The 20,283-nt window shown below is 39.8% G+C and overlaps 3 protein-coding genes across 3 annotated transcripts in view; 2 read left to right on the forward strand and 1 right to left on the reverse strand.

The window, feature by feature from the left end:
• Window positions 1-2,776, forward strand: part of LOC137597008 (solute carrier organic anion transporter family member 1C1-like) — a 44,260-nt gene extending 41,484 nt beyond the window's left edge. The window contains exon 15 of the mRNA XM_068317877.1: window positions 905-2,776. Coding sequence (XP_068173978.1) covers window positions 905-1,142 — 238 coding nt within the window. The 3' untranslated portion in view covers window positions 1,143-2,776. The remainder of the gene's footprint in view (window positions 1-904) is intronic.
• A 162-nt stretch (window positions 2,777-2,938) lies between these two features.
• Window positions 2,939-7,042, reverse strand: LOC137596761 (B-cell receptor-associated protein 29-like). Its single transcript, XM_068317494.1, has 8 exons — window positions 6,967-7,042; window positions 6,376-6,493; window positions 6,091-6,191; window positions 5,804-5,951; window positions 5,569-5,704; window positions 5,075-5,177; window positions 4,895-4,995; window positions 2,939-3,932 (listed from the first exon to the last, which is right to left on the reverse strand). The coding sequence occupies exons 2-8, from the start codon at window positions 6,465-6,467 to the stop codon at window positions 3,900-3,902; spliced, it is 714 nt and encodes a 237-aa protein (XP_068173595.1). The 5' UTR covers window positions 6,468-6,493; window positions 6,967-7,042; the 3' UTR covers window positions 2,939-3,899.
• A 9,639-nt stretch (window positions 7,043-16,681) lies between these two features.
• On the forward strand, window positions 16,682-20,218 carry LOC137597038 (TLC domain-containing protein 3A-like). The gene is made up of 5 exons (XM_068317956.1): window positions 16,682-16,906; window positions 17,162-17,245; window positions 17,410-17,629; window positions 18,884-18,979; window positions 19,220-20,218. The coding sequence occupies exons 1-5, from the start codon at window positions 16,785-16,787 to the stop codon at window positions 19,514-19,516; spliced, it is 819 nt and encodes a 272-aa protein (XP_068174057.1). The 5' UTR covers window positions 16,682-16,784; the 3' UTR covers window positions 19,517-20,218.
• Window positions 20,219-20,283: the final 65 nt, after the last annotated feature.

Below are 20,283 nucleotides of genomic sequence, written 5' to 3' on the forward strand. Positions count from 1 at the left end.
GTTTAGGAGATAAACTCAGAGAGGCCAGACTGAGATGGTTTGGACATGTCCAGAGGAGAGATAGTGAATATATTGGTAGAAATATGCTGAGTTTTGAACTGCCAGGTAGGAGGCCTAGAGGAAGACCAAAGAGGAGGTTTACGGATGTAATGAGGGAAGACATGAAGGTAGTTGGTGTGAGAGAAGAGGATTCATAGGACAGGGTTAGATGGAGGCAATTGATTCGCTGTGGCGACCCCTGAAGGGAAAAGCCGAGAGGAAAAGAAGAAGAAGAAGTACAAGTAGCTCAAAACAAAGGAGTGAAATTTAGAAAGCATTTAATTTCCTTTTTGTGTTTTGAGTAAGAACATATAAAGTACCAGTTTGGTATTCTTCTTTTGAACCTAAATGATCACTTCTGAAATTACCACTCATTTTTTTTGTGTTTTGTTTTTTCCATTTTTGAAGCAACAATCTATTTACGGAAAGATGAAGGGACCCATGAGACATTCTAAGTGAAAGAGAGAGATGCATGTCAGCTTTGGCTGCTCATCCTCAGCAAAGAAGAAATACAAGGGCCAAATTTCAGGTTTTATAGAATTCCTGCCCAGAAGACGATTATTATAGCGCCATCTACTGACAATAGGTAGAAATACCACTGTAACAAACCGATTTATGTTCACTCTTGGTGTGATCACATCATTAACTACAAAAGATTGCAGGTAGTTGATTATCAGAGTTACAGTTGAATCATACATCGCTATCTTCATTATTTCTCTTTCTCATGTGGCGACAGTAACGACTTTCCCCTCAGTCCCTTCTCTCCTCCTTTTTATCACCACCTCCTACGTTGTTTGATATGTTTTTAAAAGAAACATGATCATCACAAACTAATTTATATTTTTCATACATCTTACCTTTGTAGGATAGCGTACCTGGGTCTGACTCTGGGTCTGCGGACTATCTCGTTCATTATTTGCATCCCAGGCTTCATTTTGCTGAGGCGACAGCTCAAGAAGGAGGGTAAAAATGTCATCCATGGAGCTCTGGTCAACAGGAGGATGGAGCAGGAGGCACTCAGGAAGGAAGAGTTTGTGATGTCTAATTGTGATCAATCACAGCAATCCTCAGACAATAGCACAGACAGGGAGACACGACTGTGAGTCCCCACCCCCCAATATCCCTCAAACACAAACAGACACACACAGTTAACCACAGATGAACAAACCACACAAATTCTCCCAGCCATAGTATATACAATAGGGAGGGAAACACACAAGCATATAAATACAATTTGCAGGGAACCACATTGTATCCAATCATCTCATTCATACAAAGCGAAGATTCTATATTTGTACTACCTGTGAAGCATTTGCAAGTTTGACAATAAAAGCTATTCTTGAATGTAACTGCTGTTTTTTTCCTTATGAAGAAATGTATAACAATATTTTTCTGTTTTAATTGTGGTTAAAGAAATTGTATGAGAAATGTGAAACTACAAAAAAAGTATCATTCTGTCAGAGATGCCTGTTTGGGTGTTTTACATTTCTCTTCCTGATATTAGAAAGGTGGCCTCACAAATAGGCATCTAGATGTAAAGAGGTGTATACTAAAGATAAAACTAGGACTTTAAAGACAGGCTTGCTGTGGTGAACAAGTCAGAGACTATCAGAGGACTTGGCAGGTTTGAAATTTTGACATATGTGCCTCATTCACTCAACAGTTACCTCTAAATCATGTGTTTATGTGAACACAAAGAGCATTTTTGTGATATTTTAAAAACGTATCTTATTACTACATAATTAACTTGTATATTTCAGAGCGTGAATATAAGACATTACACTCATTTATCGTAAAATTTAAAAAAAATCATCCTTGACTGACGTTTGTCATTAACTTTAGTCCAAAGTCACGTCTGATTGTATTGCAGTTCGTGTTGTGCACATTGTGGTTTTGAACTTGTTCCTTTGGTATTCATAGTAACTGAAAATGTGTTATATAGAGATCTTGTTTGTTTGGTGGAGGATGTCCTTATTTCAACAGCATTGTTTTTTACTTTCAACCAGCACCAGCCCAAAATGTATAATACATGTGAAAATGTATCTAAATGCTATATTACTGAGGAGAATGCAGCACGCTAACACACTGTGATGCTGATAAATAAGATAAAACTGAATTACTCAGAGCATCTTAGAAGCACAGACTGAAGTATTGAACAGTTTTGATAGAAACCAGAGGGGAATTCTTGCTCTGGCGGTTGCTTTGTGTTGTGCTGTGAATAGGCAGACTGATTAAAGCAGTAACATTGAGGAGATATTCTGTGTTGGTGAATTAAATGTACGTTTGTTACTGATGTGTTAAAAGTCTGCTTGCACAACTGCAACTGTTCTGTTTACATTACGTTGGAAATTGTCTGTGTGTGTATTTGCATAATGTTGCATTACGTGCATCAACTCCTGTTTCAAATTTGTCCAAATACTTCATCCTATAAAATAACTTGACTGTATTTCCAAATAAGTTTTGTAATCGCATATTATCATCTGTATGGCTTCATTACCCAAATGGAATGTACCTTGTGGGCAAAGTAGACTACATGGTGACTTTAAATGTTCAGGTTCTGGCACAGGCAGCCACAAGCAGAGAATCAGAGAACCACGTCGAGGCGGAGGTCATTCACTCTCTGATGTAAGGTCTTACTCTTGCTTGAAAGAAATCAAAAATAGAAATAATTTTCTTGGCCTATTTTTGTAAGATTTCAAAAGATAATTTAATGTAAAACTTTAATAAAAGTTTTAATATCCAATCAAATTATGTGTTGGCGGTATGAGTTCGGTGTGTATTTGAAATGATTCACAGCATTAAGAAATATCCACCCATACATTTTCTCATTGTCTCATCTTCGGCCAATCCCAGTGGACTACGGCCACTCCCCCAACACGTGAAGATCAAAACGCACCAATATTAAGAAATATGTCTTTATTAAACAACACTTTCTTCATCTAAATAAAAAGGTACTTATCTGATGTCCTAAGTAGAAGAAAACTTCAAGGTACAATTTCATGAAGTAATTATGGCAACATTGGGACTATTTGGTTCAAAAAAAACAAAATGGAATATTCAAGCATTTGATGACTTTAGTGTCACCTTTGTCATAGCAGCACAGTAGGGATAATGGAACATAATCCATATACAGCATACAACAGCCCTTTTGCATGACACACACTGAAGAGAACTTTAAATATTCTCCAGTTTAAGACTTAAGAAGTTGTTCTTTGAAAGGAAACCCACACCTTCTGTGACTGAACATTCTATAGACACATTTCGCCGCTACTTTTGATCAAGACTGAATCTCATTTTATTATAAACCTCATACAAGATCCGCCGTAAAATCCATCACACAATCCCCACATATATTTTGTTTTATTCATATCTAATGCCACATAACATAAAATTTTAAAAACAAAAAAAACAAGAAAAAAAGAAAAAGTGACAGAGAACTCCAACCGGTCCCTTTCACTACAACTACTGGTAAACAAGTACAGTCGATCAACTCTAATGCAGAACAACCAATCTGCATAAGTGCAACTACTTATATAGGAGAAAACTCTAAATGCAAAGAGTGAACTGACATGCCACTAAGCCTGAACTGTGGAGGTGCTTTTAGTCCCCATGGCATTCACCGAGAAGGAAGCAAGTGCTTTGTGTTAAAATACAGCCACAGCTGTACATAACACTTCTTCAGCTTATGGGAACAACTTCTGCTTTTCTGTCTGCAACAGGCAAAAAGCAAATCAAAAATTATAAGACACCAATCCTCCTTACAGATTTCTTTAATTTTCATGTGCGCTGTAATCAGATCAGTTGTATTGCTGACTGAATTATTAATTGTCCCAGACACACTCCACCATGGTCATTGATCATTAGTTATCCTTTTTATTTCCATCGTCTTGAATCTAAAATGAGAGAGAAATAAAAATACTAATTAACATGAAAGGAATGCATTTGTGTTTCAACAGAAGAAAGAGACTGAATTTCATCAGAAATACAGTAATTAAATAATATCTGCTATACTCTTATTAGTTTCCTGCACATTCACAGAAACAACAACCTTTGCATTCACTGTCTCTGTAATAAAATAGAGCTGAAACGATAAATCAATCCATTAATATACAATGACACTTTTGAAAATGTATTGTTTAACACAAGTAATTGTTCCAGCTTCTTAAATATGGGGATTTAACAATTTTGTTTTCCATTTAAATAGTAAATATTGGTTTTGGGGCTGTCATTTGGACAAACTTTGGGCTCTAGTACATTGTGATGACACAACCTGATTAATAAGGATAATACCTGCTATACAAAAGGCAGAGGCTCTTGCACTTTTGCTATTGCAAATGGTGACAAAAACACATTTTTTAAGACTTAAACTGGAATGTCATTTAAGTGTAATGCATTCCACCAAACTAGTTTAGCCTGCTTGGTCTCTGCCCCACCCCTCCATGGTTGTCAATGTTAAAGTGGTTCAGTAGTTGTGTATTGGGGAAAAACCCCAAACCTGGTGTTTAATAGAGTGATTAGCTGAAAATGTATTTGGTTCTGCCTGTTCATACCGGACCCATTCACCTATTATCATGAAAAATTGTCAAGTTGTTTGTGTGTACAGCATTTTCCACACTATAAGGAGCACTGGACTATAAGGTGCACCTTCAATGAATGGCCTATTTTAAAACTTTTTTCATATATAAGCACACTGGATTATAAGGCACTCTCTTGGTTTTTGAAAAGAAAGTGCACTTTATCGTGCAGAAAATACTGTAATTGTGTGAACAGAAAAAAACAAACATAGACAACGTTAACACATATAAAACTATATTTAAATAAGGGGTAATCTGTAATGTATTTGACTTAAAATCACCTGGAGCCCTTGATGTTCCTTAAGCAGCCTGTCGTACTCTCTGGAAAGGCCCTCCATCTGCTTTTTCAATAAATCTGCTTCCAACTGCGAGTTCTTCAGGGCTGGAAATGCAACAAGCACAAATCAGCACAAGACACTCACTGTTTTAATCAGCATGAGCTCATGTGCACAGTTACAAACCATCGCCAGAAGTCTCCAGTTCCTTTTTCAATTTCTCCGTATCTTTTCTGAGCAGCTCCATACCCTCTGCTGTAGCCTGATCACCTTTGCCTTCCATCAAAGTCTGAAACACATCAAATAACACAGGCTCCACATGAATTAAATGGAATAAATTGTATCTCTCTATATAGGTAAAACAGCTCAGTGTATAGATCTAACCAACACTAAAGCTACAGACATCAATGACTAACAGTGTAGCAGACAAGATCTTGTGTCTGATCACTCACAGGCTTCTCAACTGGAGACTACTGTCCAGTTATCTTAATAACAAAGTCCGTTTTTAGTGTAAAGACAAAACCTTCAATTAAAATTACACCTAAATTTTCAACTGGAAAACCGTTCATATTTGTACAGTCTGAGTCCATGATCTTGTCAGATGTTATGTATTGTCTTTGTTATATTTTGCAGTGTGTGTCTAATGACAGTGACTTGACCCAACAAACAAGAGAGCGTACTTTTTTCAGCAACTCATTCTCCTCCATATACTTCTTGGCATCCTGATTTGCTGTGTCAGCTTGTACCTGAAGATCAGCTGTAATGGCAGACTCTGATGCCAGTTGGGTAATCAAGGTGATCACACGCTTCATAACCCTGTAAAAACACAGTAACATGGGCGAGAGAAATACATAAATACTTATTCATTTGTTTGGTCATCATTTATTTGGTCAGTAGAAATATGCAAAGACTAACAGCCAGAGGAAGACTGCAAAGCCAGAGATGTAAAGATTCCTCTGGGCTCTGAAAAGCTTCATGTGCCGGTGGTCAAACATGTTTGGTGTCAGCTTAGAATCCATGCCATCTTCTTTAGTAGAATATTTCCTCACTTCACGCACTGCATCTGCAGAAAAAAAATAAAAAACTGAGGATGTTGACCAAATCCTAGTGTTCATTATGAAGGTCACAATGACAACTTGAGATATGAAGTATAGCATCTCAAAGCTTGTATGAAAGAAACTGACACATGATGTTTCACTTACCCAGGAAGAGCACAATAAGTATTATGATCATTGTGAGAAACACTCTGTTCGAGAACTGTTTCACCTTGCTCCAGATCCCGAGGTTAAAGAAACTCTGCCATCTGTAGCCACATAGAGACATCCCAGTCATTTACAGACAGAGAGTTTATAACAGCACTTTCGCTAATGCTATGCCAAAATGTAAAAATCGTGTGCAATGGAATTTAATTTGGGTGATTATTGCACTATTATTGTATTGTGTTACCCTAACCAGCAGAAACACAAATAAGTACATTATGAGTTCACCTCCTGGCTGAGACGAAGGGTAAGCAGAGGATGAGAAGAACGCCCATCTCCACATAAAGGAAGGTGGCCACAGCTGTCCATTGCAGACTCATCTTCGTTAAAATTCTCTTAAACTAACCTGACAAAAGACAGACAACAATTCCTAATGTACAAAGTAACCAAGTAGCCAAAAATACACGAGAAAACATCCATAACATCTAAACGTTTGGAGAGTGTTTCATCCACTTGATCAACGACACACTCCGTAATGACCGAAGATCAAGATAAATCCAGGTCACAGTTCACACCCGTCAACGTAAGTAAGGGACTTATGCAAGTCAGCAAAGCAGAACACAAAGAAAACACATATTTGTGCTCGTTTTGGAGGCACACGCACAACATACACCTGTTATTTCTTTTTTTTAAAAACTTGATTCTTTATCTTCAAGAAAGTTCCAAATCATGGATGAAATGACTCGACATAAGTTGAATCAATCCTTCTGTGTAAAAAAAAAAGTATCTTACGAGCAAAACATTTAACTTTTTTTAAAAGTGTATAATTCAATAAATGTCCGAGAATAATCAGTATTTGGACATTCGTTTGCGACTTACCAGCAAATTGCCAAAAGATAACTTCGACTGAAAACTTTCTTTACAAGCTTCCTGCTTCCGGTTTTTTCTTCTTCTTCTTCTTCGTCTTCTTCTTCTTCTTCTACTACTTTCTGTTTAATATCGGATGGAGTACATTACTACCGCTCGCCATGTTGGAGTGTATACTACATTCAAACTAAGAATCATCGTTAGAGTAGAGAGTAAAGTAGAGTAGAGTAGGACTTTATTCATCCCTTCAAGAGGGTCCATCAGGGAAATTAATTTCTCCGTCACACAGAAAGAAAAGACACACAGAAAGTAATGCCAACACCAAATAGAAAGAGTAATAAATAATAAGCCACCAGACAGAGAGAATAATAAATAATAAATAACCCACTAAATAAAGGAATATACAAATACAAAGACCTAAATGGGCTTAAATTTATTGTACACATGCAGCAGGAATTCCACTTTAAATAAGGAATGATAGGTTCGGCAGGTTTTACTATGTACACATAATGTTTGTATCTGTAATAGTTTGTACCTACAGTGTGCAAGATTTAATTTGTGATCATGCAAAATTATATCATTATGCGGAGTGACTGGTATGCTATGTAACTGATTACGTGTTGATCAGTTAATAATGGGAAAAAATATTTCTGTTTTGCTTTTTTAGCTTGGAATGCTGTGCAGTGAATAATTGGAGCCGGTTTTGAGGGTGTTTCGTTTCAGCCCGTGTCTCTGCTGTGTCTTTTTGAAAGTTTCTTCCTTTGGAGTCTTGGAATTGGTGTATCTCAAAAATTTTACTAATGCTGCTGAAGTCGACTGTCAGATCTCAAGAGTTGTGAGCAAGTTACAAGGTGCATCTGCTTAAAAACAGTTTTTGCTGCAGACGTCTACACTAGTTCCATATAATACTGGAAGCAAAAATACAAAAAACAAAACTACATACCAGAAAGCATTGTGAACAAAGAAAACTGTATTACTGTATTATTATTGTCCAGACAGCAGTTTACCTGCAGACTGAACATCCTCTAATTTATGTTTATTTGAATTCGCTGTTGGTACACAATGTCTTTATTTTATGATAAAATAACAACTAATAAGTGCTTAACAAATAAAGTTGGATTGGATTGGATTGAATCTAACAACCAATAATCTACAGTATGTGTGGTATTGTGTGGTATTCATTGAAATGAATAGAAAGCATGTGCATATACAGTACATTTGTTTGACACTGATGTATTCTATTATTTTGTTTACTTAGGCCAATTTATTTATATGTAAAGGGCCTCATTCACTGTTTAAATGTTAGACTGAAGTTCAGTATATTATCATCTGCTGGTCGTTTCTGCTCTCCTATAGATGGAAACACTGGAAAAACTCACACGTGGTTCGTGCCTGGTTCTGATGGAATGAAGAAAATGCAAAGTCAGTCAAGAAGCTGAGAAGCGGTTATGGTGGGTAACAGTTTATTAAACCAGCAGCAGAATGTAAAAAAGACCAGGTCCCGCTTTGTCACTCAGGCTGAACTACCGCGTCTATTCACGGGCGCGATCCCGCTACTGATCGGTACGGGGACTTTGACCTGCTCCGTGTCCGACCTGGGCCGTTTCATCCCTCCTTAGGCGACCTGGTGGTCCTAAGCTCCCCCGGGAGCACCATATCGGTACCGAACTTAGCACGGACACCCGATCGACATAGTCCACTGCAGCTCAGAGCCCCTGAGCTCAGACGGTCCGCCGGCCTCAGCCTCCCGGTAGCTTGGATTACAGGTACGCGCCACCGCACCCGGCGGGGACGCTGCTCATCCATAAACGCCTTGTGTCGTATTTTTGTGACGTCACGATCAGCTGGTATCTGGTGACGTAAATAATTTTAGGGCTGCATCAGATGAGTTAATTTTTCTCGAGATTTTTTCACGCATCAAACATTATATCGTTCCACATCTGTCTTTATTTTGAAGCGCTTACTCATTAAAATTGAAGCCCAGCTGCAACATCCAAAACACAGACGTGGAATGTTTGATGACTCTCGGATAAAATGATAAATTAGCAGGGTCATTCATTTTAAAAATCCATTAACAAAATACTAGAATGTGCTGTTTCTGAGTAAATTTATTTGTGCCGAGAGCAAATCTAAAAATTAAGAGAAAAGAATGCTTGAAAATAGTTTTGAAAATACTAAAAACGTCGGGAGTAGCCCCTGAAAGATAGATAGATAGATAGATAGATAGATAGATAGATAGATAGATAGATAGATAGATAGATAGATAGATAGATAGATAGATAGATAGATAGATAGATAGATAGATAGATAGATAGATAAATAGACAGACAGACAGACAGACAGACAGACAGACAGACAGACAGACAGAAAGAAAGAAAGAAAGAAAGAAAGAAAGAAAGATTTTGATTTTTGCAAAAACACTTTAATCTCATTCAAACATTTTGCAGTTTTACATTAGATGAAAGCATTTAAGTGCCTCAAAACATCTTTTCCAAACAAACTTCAATCACATTTAACATGTAGAACATTTAGAACATTTAGAACATTTAGAACATTTTACAAATTTTCATCAGATGAAATTTCAAAAATACGAAACACTCAAAAACATTAAACACCAAGAAACAAAGGGAAATACAATATAAGAATTAGTGCATTATAACAGGAAGTTTGCAAAAGTGAGGTGGTCATCAACTAAAGTGCATAGGACATTTTTGTAACACCAGATGTTCCTAAAGTTATTCAGGTCTTTTGTCAATTTATAGAAACCAAATTCTAGTTTTAAGCGACATCTGATGTTACAGCAAAAAACAGTAGCTGCTTCTTGAGCGGTATCGTTTTCAATTTTCCTCTTCCTGGTCACATGAATTGCAAGTTTTGCCTCCCCAGAAATAAAATTTAAAAGCTGCCACTTTCTCTGATTCGATCTATTGTACCCAGCACCGTAGATGAATTTCCTGATACTAAAGTTTTCATTGAACAAGTTAAAAAGAAAGAAAGAAAGAAAGGTACTTTATTAATCCCGGAGGAAATTGTATATATCCACTGCTCAGGCATTACATAACGAATAATACTGGATAAACACCAGGAGAAAAAGAAACACTGACATCACAGGACATATCGCAAGACATACACTACACTAACAGACAAAATCCCCCCCATGATCAAATATAATCTCAAATGAAATTGGAAAGTATAATCTTAAAATGAAATTAATTTTTTGTTCTGTATTATTGGTTCACTGCTGTCTCTTGAAACTGCGGGAACATTTGTTTTAATAAATTAATTCAATTACATGGATGCAACCCCATTGCCATAATCTCCTTAGTATGGTAGAAGACGACGAAAGCAGCGTGTGACTTCATTTGCTGGACTAGATATCATCAAAAAGTTTTCTGAAAGAACGGATAGAGCAAAGGTACTGTATGTCCTTTCATCTATTTGTCATATTTGTATAACATAGTTAGCCTTTTCAGATCGGCGGAGAGTCTTTGTATAGGTCTGTCTTGGTGAACAAGGAGCTGAGTCGCAAGACGAAGCTCTCGATTTACCAGTCAATCTACAACCCTACTCCCAATTATGGTCATGATCTTTGGATCATGACCATACAACAATGAGTTACAATTCATAATAGTAGACACTAAACCAAGTTAGATAAATTGTTTTTCATATAGTGTGGCCCACCATTGAATGCTGCAGAAAAACAACAAAGGAGCAACAGTATTTACTCAAAGAAAGAGAGAAATGGAAAAAAGAAGAAGTAGAACAGGAAAAATCTATCTAATCTGTTAGTTGACCTCTATGGACCACTCGGCATGTCATTCCCTTGTAGGAATTCCTAATTAGGCTGGCCAGCTTGGATAGCACTCCGTAATTACGTAGCAGCTTCCAGAGTATTGCGATCCACGCCATCAAAAGCCTTCTTGTAGTTGACAAAGCTGATGTGCAGTGAGGAGTTCCACTCTAAAGACTGCTTGACAATGATGTACAAGGTGGCAATCTGGTCAATGCATGATCTTTTAAGTAAAATCCAGCAGTGAGAGAAGACAGCGAGTTCAATGGAAAAAAGTGGAGAGAGACTCATAAGAGGGGTGAAGCCAGGAGAAAGTTACCTGAAGGGTTTATAACTCCTTCAATCACCCCTGACCCTCATTGACACAAGGAATCCTGTTCAGCATGGATATCCAGAATCTAGATCCAGCTCTCAACCTGGGACTTCAAGATAACATGTACAATAAGTTTAACGAATAACATGTTAGTGTAAGTATGAAACGTTTGGGCATCATCTCTACACCATCAGGCAACAATATGCTTTCTTACGAGCCTGAGGCAGAACTTCCCTGCAAACCAGTTTGTAGTCCATGTTGATTTCTCAGAAAATGCGGTGCAAAAGTGCACTGGGTGCAGCCTGGCCTCTGCACCCAGTGCCTTCCAGTATATGATGTCTCAGATCCTGGCTGGTCAAAAAGGCGTGCAGTGCTATCTGGACGACATCATCATCAGTGGGGAAACGCCTGAAATACATGACACCAGCTCAATGCTAAAAAATGCCACTTCAGAAAGACTGAGCTGTCCTTCCTTGGGCATCTCATCTCTGCTTCTGGCCTTCATCCAGACCTTAGCCACGTACTGGCTGTGGTTGAACCTCCCCCTCCACACGACGCTCAATCTCTGCGGTCTTTCCTAGGCCTGACTGCGTGGTATTCAAAGTTCATCCCCAACTATGCCATGCTTGTGGAACCTCTCCGTGCTCTACTCAGACAATTTGCTACTTTCCACTGGTCTGAGGAGGCATAAGTGAACTGCAAAGTAAAAGAAATCATCACTACCAGCTCTGCGCTTGTTCGACCCCTCCCTGCCAACTGTCATGACAACAGATGTGTCAGACTATGGTATCGGTGCTGTGCTCACACAAATGAAAGACGACACTGAACAGACCATTGCATTCGCTTCCAGAACACTTACTGCATGTGAGCGCAACTACTCAACAGTTGAAAAAGAGGCTTTGGCATGCGTCTGGGCGACTGAAAAGTAGCGTACTTACCTCTGGGGCCGTCACTTCACTTTACGGACTGATCATAGCCCTTTGACCACTCTACTTACAAACAAAGGCCTTGGATGCGCAGGCATGAGAATAGCTCGCTGGTCTGCTCGCCTGCTGTGTTTTAACTACACCATTGAATACAAACCGGGCCATGAGAATGTTACTGCAGATTGCTTGTCGCGCTTGCCTCTACCCATCACAGATGACCACGAGGAGATGGAGCTGGAAATGGTGGCTGCTGTGTCCCCTGACTTCGCTGCAGTCACAGCTGACGAGCTCTCCAGTGCCTGTGATGCATGCCCTGTGCTACAGCAAGTGCAACACTACATGCAAAAGGGATGGCCTCGTACTGCAAAAGGCCTTGACCCCCTCATCATGCCATACTTCCGCATGCAGAATGAGCTGGCTGTGCAGAACAGTGTCATTGTGCGTGGCACTCATCGTGTTGTCGTACCGCAACAGCTACAGGAAAAGATGATCCAGCTTGCTCATGCTACACACCAAGGGATCGTTCGCACCAAACATCGACTGAGAGACTTGTACTGGTGGCCTGGAATGGATGCCCAGGTTGAGTCCGCCATCAAATCATGCGCCACTTGCCTGCAGCACGATAAAACTGCAACCACCCGTACTGCTCCATTACAGCCGGTGCCTACCCCAACTGCAGCCTGGGCTGCAGTTGGGGTGGGAAAAGGTTGCTGTGGACATTGTCGGTCCCATTTACACCGCGCCTGCTGACTGCCGCTTTGCCATCACTCTCATTGACAATGGAAGTCAAAACAATACACAGACAAACGTCGTGGTGCAAAATCACCAAGCTTCCAGATCGGCTCTGCTGTCCACATCCGCAAACCTGGACTCATTGCCAAAGGACACTCAAAGTTTACCCAACCACTGACAGTGGTAGCCCAAAAGGGTCCTGCCACTTACTTGCTGTCCGATGGGAAAGTGTGGAATGCCTTCCACCTTGCCCCCTCTTCTTCCACCTGTGCTGCTGCTCCAGCATCACTGCCTGCAGATGCTTGTCTCCTGCCAAGTGACCAAGGTGCTGAGCCACCTGAACCTGAAACTGTGCACTCACCGCATCAGTCTCCAAGTGTACTGAGAGTACGACATGCTCCCACATGGCTTCAGGATTATGTGACTTAAAAAAAAAAAAAGAGAAATGATGTGAAAATGTTCTTGAAATGTCATTATACTGTTTGTTTATGACTTGTGGTCTTCATACAGTCTGCTTACGTTCACAGTGTTTACAATAGGCCTATGGCTTATCTTCGATAAATACTTACCTGCAATTTGGTAATGAATATGACACTAATGTTTTCTATTGGTTGATACTTACCTCAGAGTTATTGCTTATTTTACAGATTAATGCTACTCTATTTGTTATTTCTAGTTGCTAATGGAGTAGATTCTTATGTTACTGTTTGAGGGTTTATTCTAACAAAAGAGGAATATGTGGTATCGTGCAATACACTCCCCATCCAGCGGTGGCACTGCACTACGGTATTGAATGAGATGAATGCATGAAGAAGGAAAGTAAACACGTTGTGAAAGTTGCGGATTGTGTCTGTCCTGCAATCTACTTCCCCCCATCTACATACACAACACCACATACAAAGACATACAAACACGCACACACACACTCACTTCTACAGGCAATTTGGGACCTGCCAATCAACCTGAAGCGCATGCTTATGGAGGTGGGAGAAAGCCGGGGAACCCGGAGAGAACCCACGCGGACACGGGGAGAGCATGCGAATTCCGCACAGATCGGTACTTGAATCCGGACCCGCCACTGTGCCGCCCTACTATTTAGAGTGTGCTCTTAATTTCCCTTGGGTGATCCCCCAAGGGAAATTTAAAATAAATAAATAAATAAATAAATAAATAAATTGGATTGGATTGGTCGTGGTCAGTTCATGACTCACATATGTACGGTCTTACCTGAGCAACAGACTGTAATGTGGTAGGTAGCGTAAAGGTTTGCAATAACACCATCCCACTCTAATGTATCCACTATAGATCACAGGAGACTTTGATGGCTTTTATCTATAGAAGGCAAGGGTTACCCATGACAACCGAAGCTGCTGACCCCTGACACTGAACCAGGCCCTCCACAGAACTTCAACTGGGCTCACTGCAGGACAAATGGCTGGATGGAGATGGCCATAGGCCTGCTGAAAGCCCAGGATGATGCCTGAGAGGGTCTTGTCATATAATTGCGTTGTTCTTCATACTATTGCCTTTATTATAGGAGAATTTCTACTTCAATTCCTTTCAGCTTTTCCCTTCAGGGGTCGCTACAGCAAATCAGTTGCCTCTATCTAACCCTGTCTTCTGCATCCTCTTCTCTCACAATTCTATCAGTTCTTGCCTCTATTATAATAGAACGATATACAATGGTACCTCTACTTATGAAATTAATTGGTTCTGGAAGAAATTTTGTAAGTAGAAAATTTCGTAAGTAGAGACGTGTTTTCCATTCAAATGCCCTAATTCGTTCCGAGCCCCCTAAAATTCAGACATAAATGTTTTATAAAGCATAAAAATGCATCAAAACATGTAACAAATTAATGTTACAATTAGATTATTACACAATAAATGAGAGTTGTGCATAATGTAAAAAACAAAGAATATAGTAAAAGAATAAAAATAATGGTCATTTACCTATTAACAGCTGTCCCCATTGTTTTTTACCCTCTTTGGTTCATGCGCTCTTGCCTCCTGCCGTGTTATGGCTTCCTTTTGATTTTACTAACGTGGCGATTGTAGCTGCATTACGGCCATATTCTTTGGTGAGATCAACAAAACGCATACCTTTCTCATGCTTTTCTATTATGGACAAAAAATTCATTTTCCTGACCGCTTCATCTGCTTGCGCGGGTCACGGGCATCTGGAACCTATCCCAGCTGGCATACACACACACACACACACACACACACACACACACACACACACACACACACACACACACACACACACACACACACACACACACACACTCTCTCTCTCTCTCTCTCTCTCTCTCTCTCTCTCTCTCTCTCTCTCTCTCTCTCTCTCTCTCTCACTCCTAGGGACAATAATATGCTATTTGTATTTCAATCTTTTGTTATATTTTAGGGTCTTTTATCTCAAATTTCCATTTTATATAGTGAATATAGTCTACGCGAAGGAAGGAGATACAAGGTATCACCTTTCAAGAAGGTTAGACTAAAAAAGTCCTTTGTCCATCAATCAATTTTAATGCTCAACCTGGAGCAAAACTGGAGATAGTCTGAGTGGGGGACTAGCGCTCTCAACTATTTGTTCCCATGTTGTCAATATGTGTCATGTCAACGTGTGTGACATATGTTCTTCTTCTGTTGCATGAAACGGGTCACAAGACAAATTTTAGCACTGCTGACAAATAAATTTCATGTTCATGTTCTTTCATTTTAACTGAAGAATTTTCAGTTAAGTTTGATATATAAAAATAAATGAAAGTATTCAGACTTTTTGTTTAATATAACCACAGTTTCACAACGTGTTGCAGGCAGAATGAAAGTGGTTTGTCTTACTGGTCTTGTATGAAACATGCTGAGTATCTTTTTCTAATTCTTGACACCATCAGTCACAAATTCCTCCTGTCTGACATTTTTACCAAACACTCTACAAACATAACAGAAAGCAGCATTTGTACTATAGGTGAGTCCTCTAACCATCTAAATCTTCTGTGAACCAAGCTGATCTTTTGGATACTGAGAAGCATCAGTGTCTTTCCTCAATAAATCAGAATAAATGTCTTTATACTGTGTTGCTCTTTCTTTCTTTCTCTGTCTTTGCTCCACAAATCCTACACCCCCCACCCCCTTGCCTTGTGTAGCATGTAGAATTAACATGATAACATAAATTCATACATCTACTTATCCGCTTCTTCCACTTTTACGGGACGCGGGGGTTGCTAGAGCCTATCCCAATGGGTGAGAGGCGGGGAATACTCTGAGGATGACGCCGGTGCACTGCAGAGACACATGAAATACAATCTTGATAACATTATTAAAAAAAATAAAAGTTTTTGATGACACAATATGAATTTAGATGTTTTTTCTGTTTTATAGTGTGTGTCATAGCTACAGTATATACTGCTTCCAATACTCCAACACCTAATAATATCTGTTTGCTGGATCATTTATTGTGTTTCGGTTCGACAACTAATACCCTTATTACCGGTGAAACTAAAATTATGAACCAGTTTGTTTTATTGGACCAGCTGTTTATTGCAATATCAAAAGCAATAGTTTAAAAACACTTGATCAGTAATAAAATGTTAATATTCAAACTGGAGTGCAGCGTCTATTGACTGGCGCTATCCTTCCCCTCTTGTGCGGCCCGTGGGGCTTGGATTCGGTCCGTGTCAGACGTGGGCCGGTACACCCCTCATTGGACAGCCTGGTGGACCCGGTCCGCCATTCGACCCGAATTTAGCGCAGACATCCGATCCGCTGCAGTTCCGAGCTCCCGACCTTACAAGTTCTGCCACCCCCAGCCAGTGAGGAGCGCTGTGGTGCGGTTCTTCTTCTTCTTCTTCTTGGTTGACGTTCGGTTGACGTTCACAAACATGACGTCATTATGTTTTTGATTTACAACTCATCCGACCAATCCCGTTTGAATAAAGAATCCCGGGAACACGGAAGCTGACCGGTAGTTACCTGCTAGCCACATTAGAGTCAGTGTAGCAGCGAGCAGTGAAGCGAATTGACTGAATTTAGCCATTATTTGCTTCCACGTCTCACTCGCCGTGAAACAATGTTGAGTACCCTGGCTGCTGGAACGGTGGTGTTTCCTGGACTTTTCTTTAGTTTCAGGAAAATACTGAAATACATGTTTACAGGCTGGAGTGACGCAGACGTGGTTTCGGTCAGCGAGAGGTCAGCACCACATAACTTTCAGACATACAGCAATGCCTGATAGGAGACATTTGATTTTTGATTTTTTTTTTAAATTATTCAAACTTGTTGACGAATGGCACTCCTCTGATAATCCAAAAGCTCGTTTCAATAAAGTTTTGATAAGAAAATTTACCCCAGGGTAGCTTGTAAAAAGCGTCGTGAGAGGGGTAGTTAAGTACACACCGAGTTTCGTGTTGGTGGACGGATCTCATCAACCCTTTTTGCTGACTTCAGGCTGGTGTCTGCTGTCCACGCTTGCTTGGCTACTGCCGCTGGAGTCACAGTTGTCAGATCCTGCAGGAATACCATGACTGACAGGTTTGACCTGACTGTTTTTATCACTTCAAAGAATATTGATGCATTCTTCAATCCTCTGTAGCCTAACAATACCCCCCCCCCCCAAAAAATAAATAAAATCAAGAAATAAATTATTTACATCTTGCCTTTTTCATATTAACAATGTTAACGGAAATCTACCGCAGTCACTGGCTGGTCAATGGATTTGTTTGGTTTGCGGCTCCTTACATGGCGTTTGACATCTACGCCATGTATCTGAGTCACTACTTCAGTCAGCGGGTCAGAGGTCAGTCCGAGGCCTACAGCAGCCACTCCCTACGGACAGTGAAGGGTTTCCTCAAGAAGGAGTGGATGTTGGTCCTCCATCACTTGGTGCTGCTTCTCATTTTTATGCCCATCACTTTGGTAAGTGTGGGGAGAAAACACTTTCTCCCACTCATACACACAAAAATGCAAATTTAACATTGTTGTTTTTGCATCCTTTTGTCACATTTATGAGTACAATTTCTTTCACATTTTAAGCAGTATGGTTGAGTGAACACGTCTCCCTCAGAGCTGTGTGATGTCGAGGTGATTGAAATGATTGTTGCACTGGTAAAGATAAAAGCCACTCTAAAATTGGCACTTGGATCACATAACACTATTCTACAGTTCTTGAAGAAGTGTGTGATTGCCCTGCTGGCAGCGGGAATATCCACCAGGATGGCTGCTTCCTTGTAAACAATCCAACTCACTACCATCAGCGGTAGCTGCATCTAACTGCACCATCATGAGACCTCCATGATGGAGAACAGCCTCCCAGACACAAACAAAACTAGAACCAGTGCAGTCGGGAACTGCAACATCCCACAACAACCCTGAATTCAAAATGTTACCCTGTCCTACCTACATAGGTCAAAGATGAAAGCTAGTGCTCTAACCTACTTTAATAGATCAAAGCACTAGCTTTGATCTACGTCTTGCTCACACTCGCCTTGTCCCATGTCTATCTTATCCAGTTCCTGAGTGTACGAAAGTTAAAATTTGACCTTGACCTAGTTTTCTCAAGGTCAAGGCCATCATCTCATTTTCATCCTTTTTGCCGCCCGAGTAATGTGCTTTGAGTTTCATCTTTCTATGTGCAACAGTTGCAGATAGATTTTTTGGTGGACAGACAAACGGACACGCTGACAATTACATCACTGCTTTGAAGCGGGATGTAACAAACATTGAAGAACATATGCTTTCCTGTCATCAAATACTCACCTTCAGTGGTGTCCAACAGCCTGGACAGGTTTTCTTTTCGCACTGTCCACACTGGCTGATTTCATCGTGACATTCACAGTGCCGTCTACTGCAGTCACGTTACAGCAACATGTCGATGCACCACCCTAATCAGAAAAACATCTGTCCAAAATTCCTGGTGGCTGAAACCTTTCATCCCCTTCACTCTCACCAGATGTTTTTTGCTGAGCATCTTTTTGGAAACAGCAACTTCATATAAACCCACAAACAAACTGGTCGAATCTACATATATGAAGGAAATATCACGCTGCATGAGGGCAAATGGTGTCCACACCAGACACTGATTTTCTGATCAAATACACTTAAAATTTGAAATTTATTTTATGAGCTTTAATGTATTTTACTTATTTGACTTGCCCACTGTTTATTTTGCAGTTCTTTAGAAGAGGACTTGGTGATTTCTTTATTGGCTGCCTTTTCACCACAGAGTTCAGCACTCCTTTTGTCTGTTTGGGAAAGTGTCTCATCCAGGTAAACTATTTGGACATTCCAATCAACACAATGGTGGAGTATGCAAATTAATTACAGCAAAATTTCCCTTAGGTGAATTTGTAAAGATTTGGTGACTGAATGGTTATGGCTTTGAGATTCACGTTTCCCTTCTCAGGAGAATTCATTGAGCCTTCCTGCCCCACGTCGTAGAACAAACATAATAATCTTAACGGTTCTTTTTTCTCTTGTTTTACCCCGACTTTGTCTCGTGATAACCAGCTGGGTCTCGACGGCAGCAAGCTGTACAGAATCAACGGCATCATTGTCCTTTTGGCTTTCTTCATGTGCCGGATCCTGATATTTCCCTTTATGTACTGGAAGTATGGCCAGCAGTTTGGGATTCCTCTGCACAGAGTGGCCTTCCATCTTCCCCTGCAGTGCAACCTGGGTAATCTGGTGATCCTGGCTCCACAGATCTACTGGTTTATCCTACTGCTGAAGAAAGCCATCAGAGTGTACTCCAGACAGAGGAGCAAGAGCACAGATGGAAAGAAAAATGGCCAGAAGACAGATTGAGGATTCCTCATTCACAAAATGAACTTGTTTCACACAAAAACTAAAGATGAAAGTACAAGAACTACTGTGAGACAAAGATGTCTAAAATGAGTGAATTAACAGGAAACATACAATTTTTTAGAAGATATAATCCCAAGTACTGTAACATGGTCATCGTACAAGAACAATTTTTTTTTTTTTAAAGTAAAAGTTTTGTGTCAAACTTTGGAACAAACTGGAAAACAAAGTTAGGAGTCTAGGAACACTATCTGCCTTTAAAAAAGCCTTCAAAAACTTGACTTTGCAAGGTTACATTTCTGACGCAAATGATGGTTAATACCTCTGATTGCTATGGTTTATTAAACTACATGTGTCATGCCCATGGAACAATATCACTGTGACCTTAGTGCAGCAAACGAGATGGTGAACTGATAAAGACAAGTGCAAGCACACACGTCTATTGGACTGAATGAACAATCAAATAAACAATGTACCAGAATCATGATTTACATGTGATATGTAATGTATGAATCTGGTTGATGTGCTGTAATGAGAGAGATGTTGATTCAGGGGACAGGACGTTTACAAGTCAATGGCTTCCACCCGTCAAACCTTTTTTTTCTTTTTGGATGTCTATGTTCCAAAACTGATGAAAGTAAAGTCTGCTGTAATAACATGTCTGGAAAGAAAAAAATAAACTGACAAAATTTGACTCTCCTATTGCTTGATGAACAGGTTTGTTTTTGTGTTTTGTGTTCCATTTATAAAACTGGGCAAAACTGCATTAA

This window comes from Antennarius striatus, chromosome 6, assembly GCF_040054535.1.
Source record: "Antennarius striatus isolate MH-2024 chromosome 6, ASM4005453v1, whole genome shotgun sequence".
In the NCBI taxonomy this organism is placed as follows: Eukaryota; Metazoa; Chordata; class Actinopteri; order Lophiiformes; family Antennariidae; genus Antennarius; species Antennarius striatus.

Excerpts from the sequence above, each read along its gene's own strand:
- LOC137597038 (XM_068317956.1), top strand. The coding sequence starts at position 16,785 with ATGTTGAGTACCCTGGCTGCTGGAACGGTGGTGTTTCCTGGACTTTTC. Across the intron at positions 16,907-17,161 it reads GTGGTTTCGGTCAGCGAGAG|GCTGGTGTCTGCTGTCCACG; the intron begins GTCAGCACCACA and ends TGCTGACTTCAG. Across the intron at positions 18,980-19,219 it reads TGGGAAAGTGTCTCATCCAG|CTGGGTCTCGACGGCAGCAA; the intron begins GTAAACTATTTG and ends CGTGATAACCAG.
- LOC137596761 (XM_068317494.1), bottom strand. The coding sequence starts at position 6,467 with ATGAGTCTGCAATGGACAGCTGTGGCCACCTTCCTTTATGTGGAGATG. Across the intron at positions 5,952-6,090 it reads ACTTATTGTGCTCTTCCTGG|ATGCAGTGCGTGAAGTGAGG; the intron begins GTAAGTGAAACA and ends TTTTTTCTGCAG. Across the intron at positions 4,996-5,074 it reads ACTGGAGACTTCTGGCGATG|CCCTGAAGAACTCGCAGTTG; the intron begins GTTTGTAACTGT and ends TTGCATTTCCAG.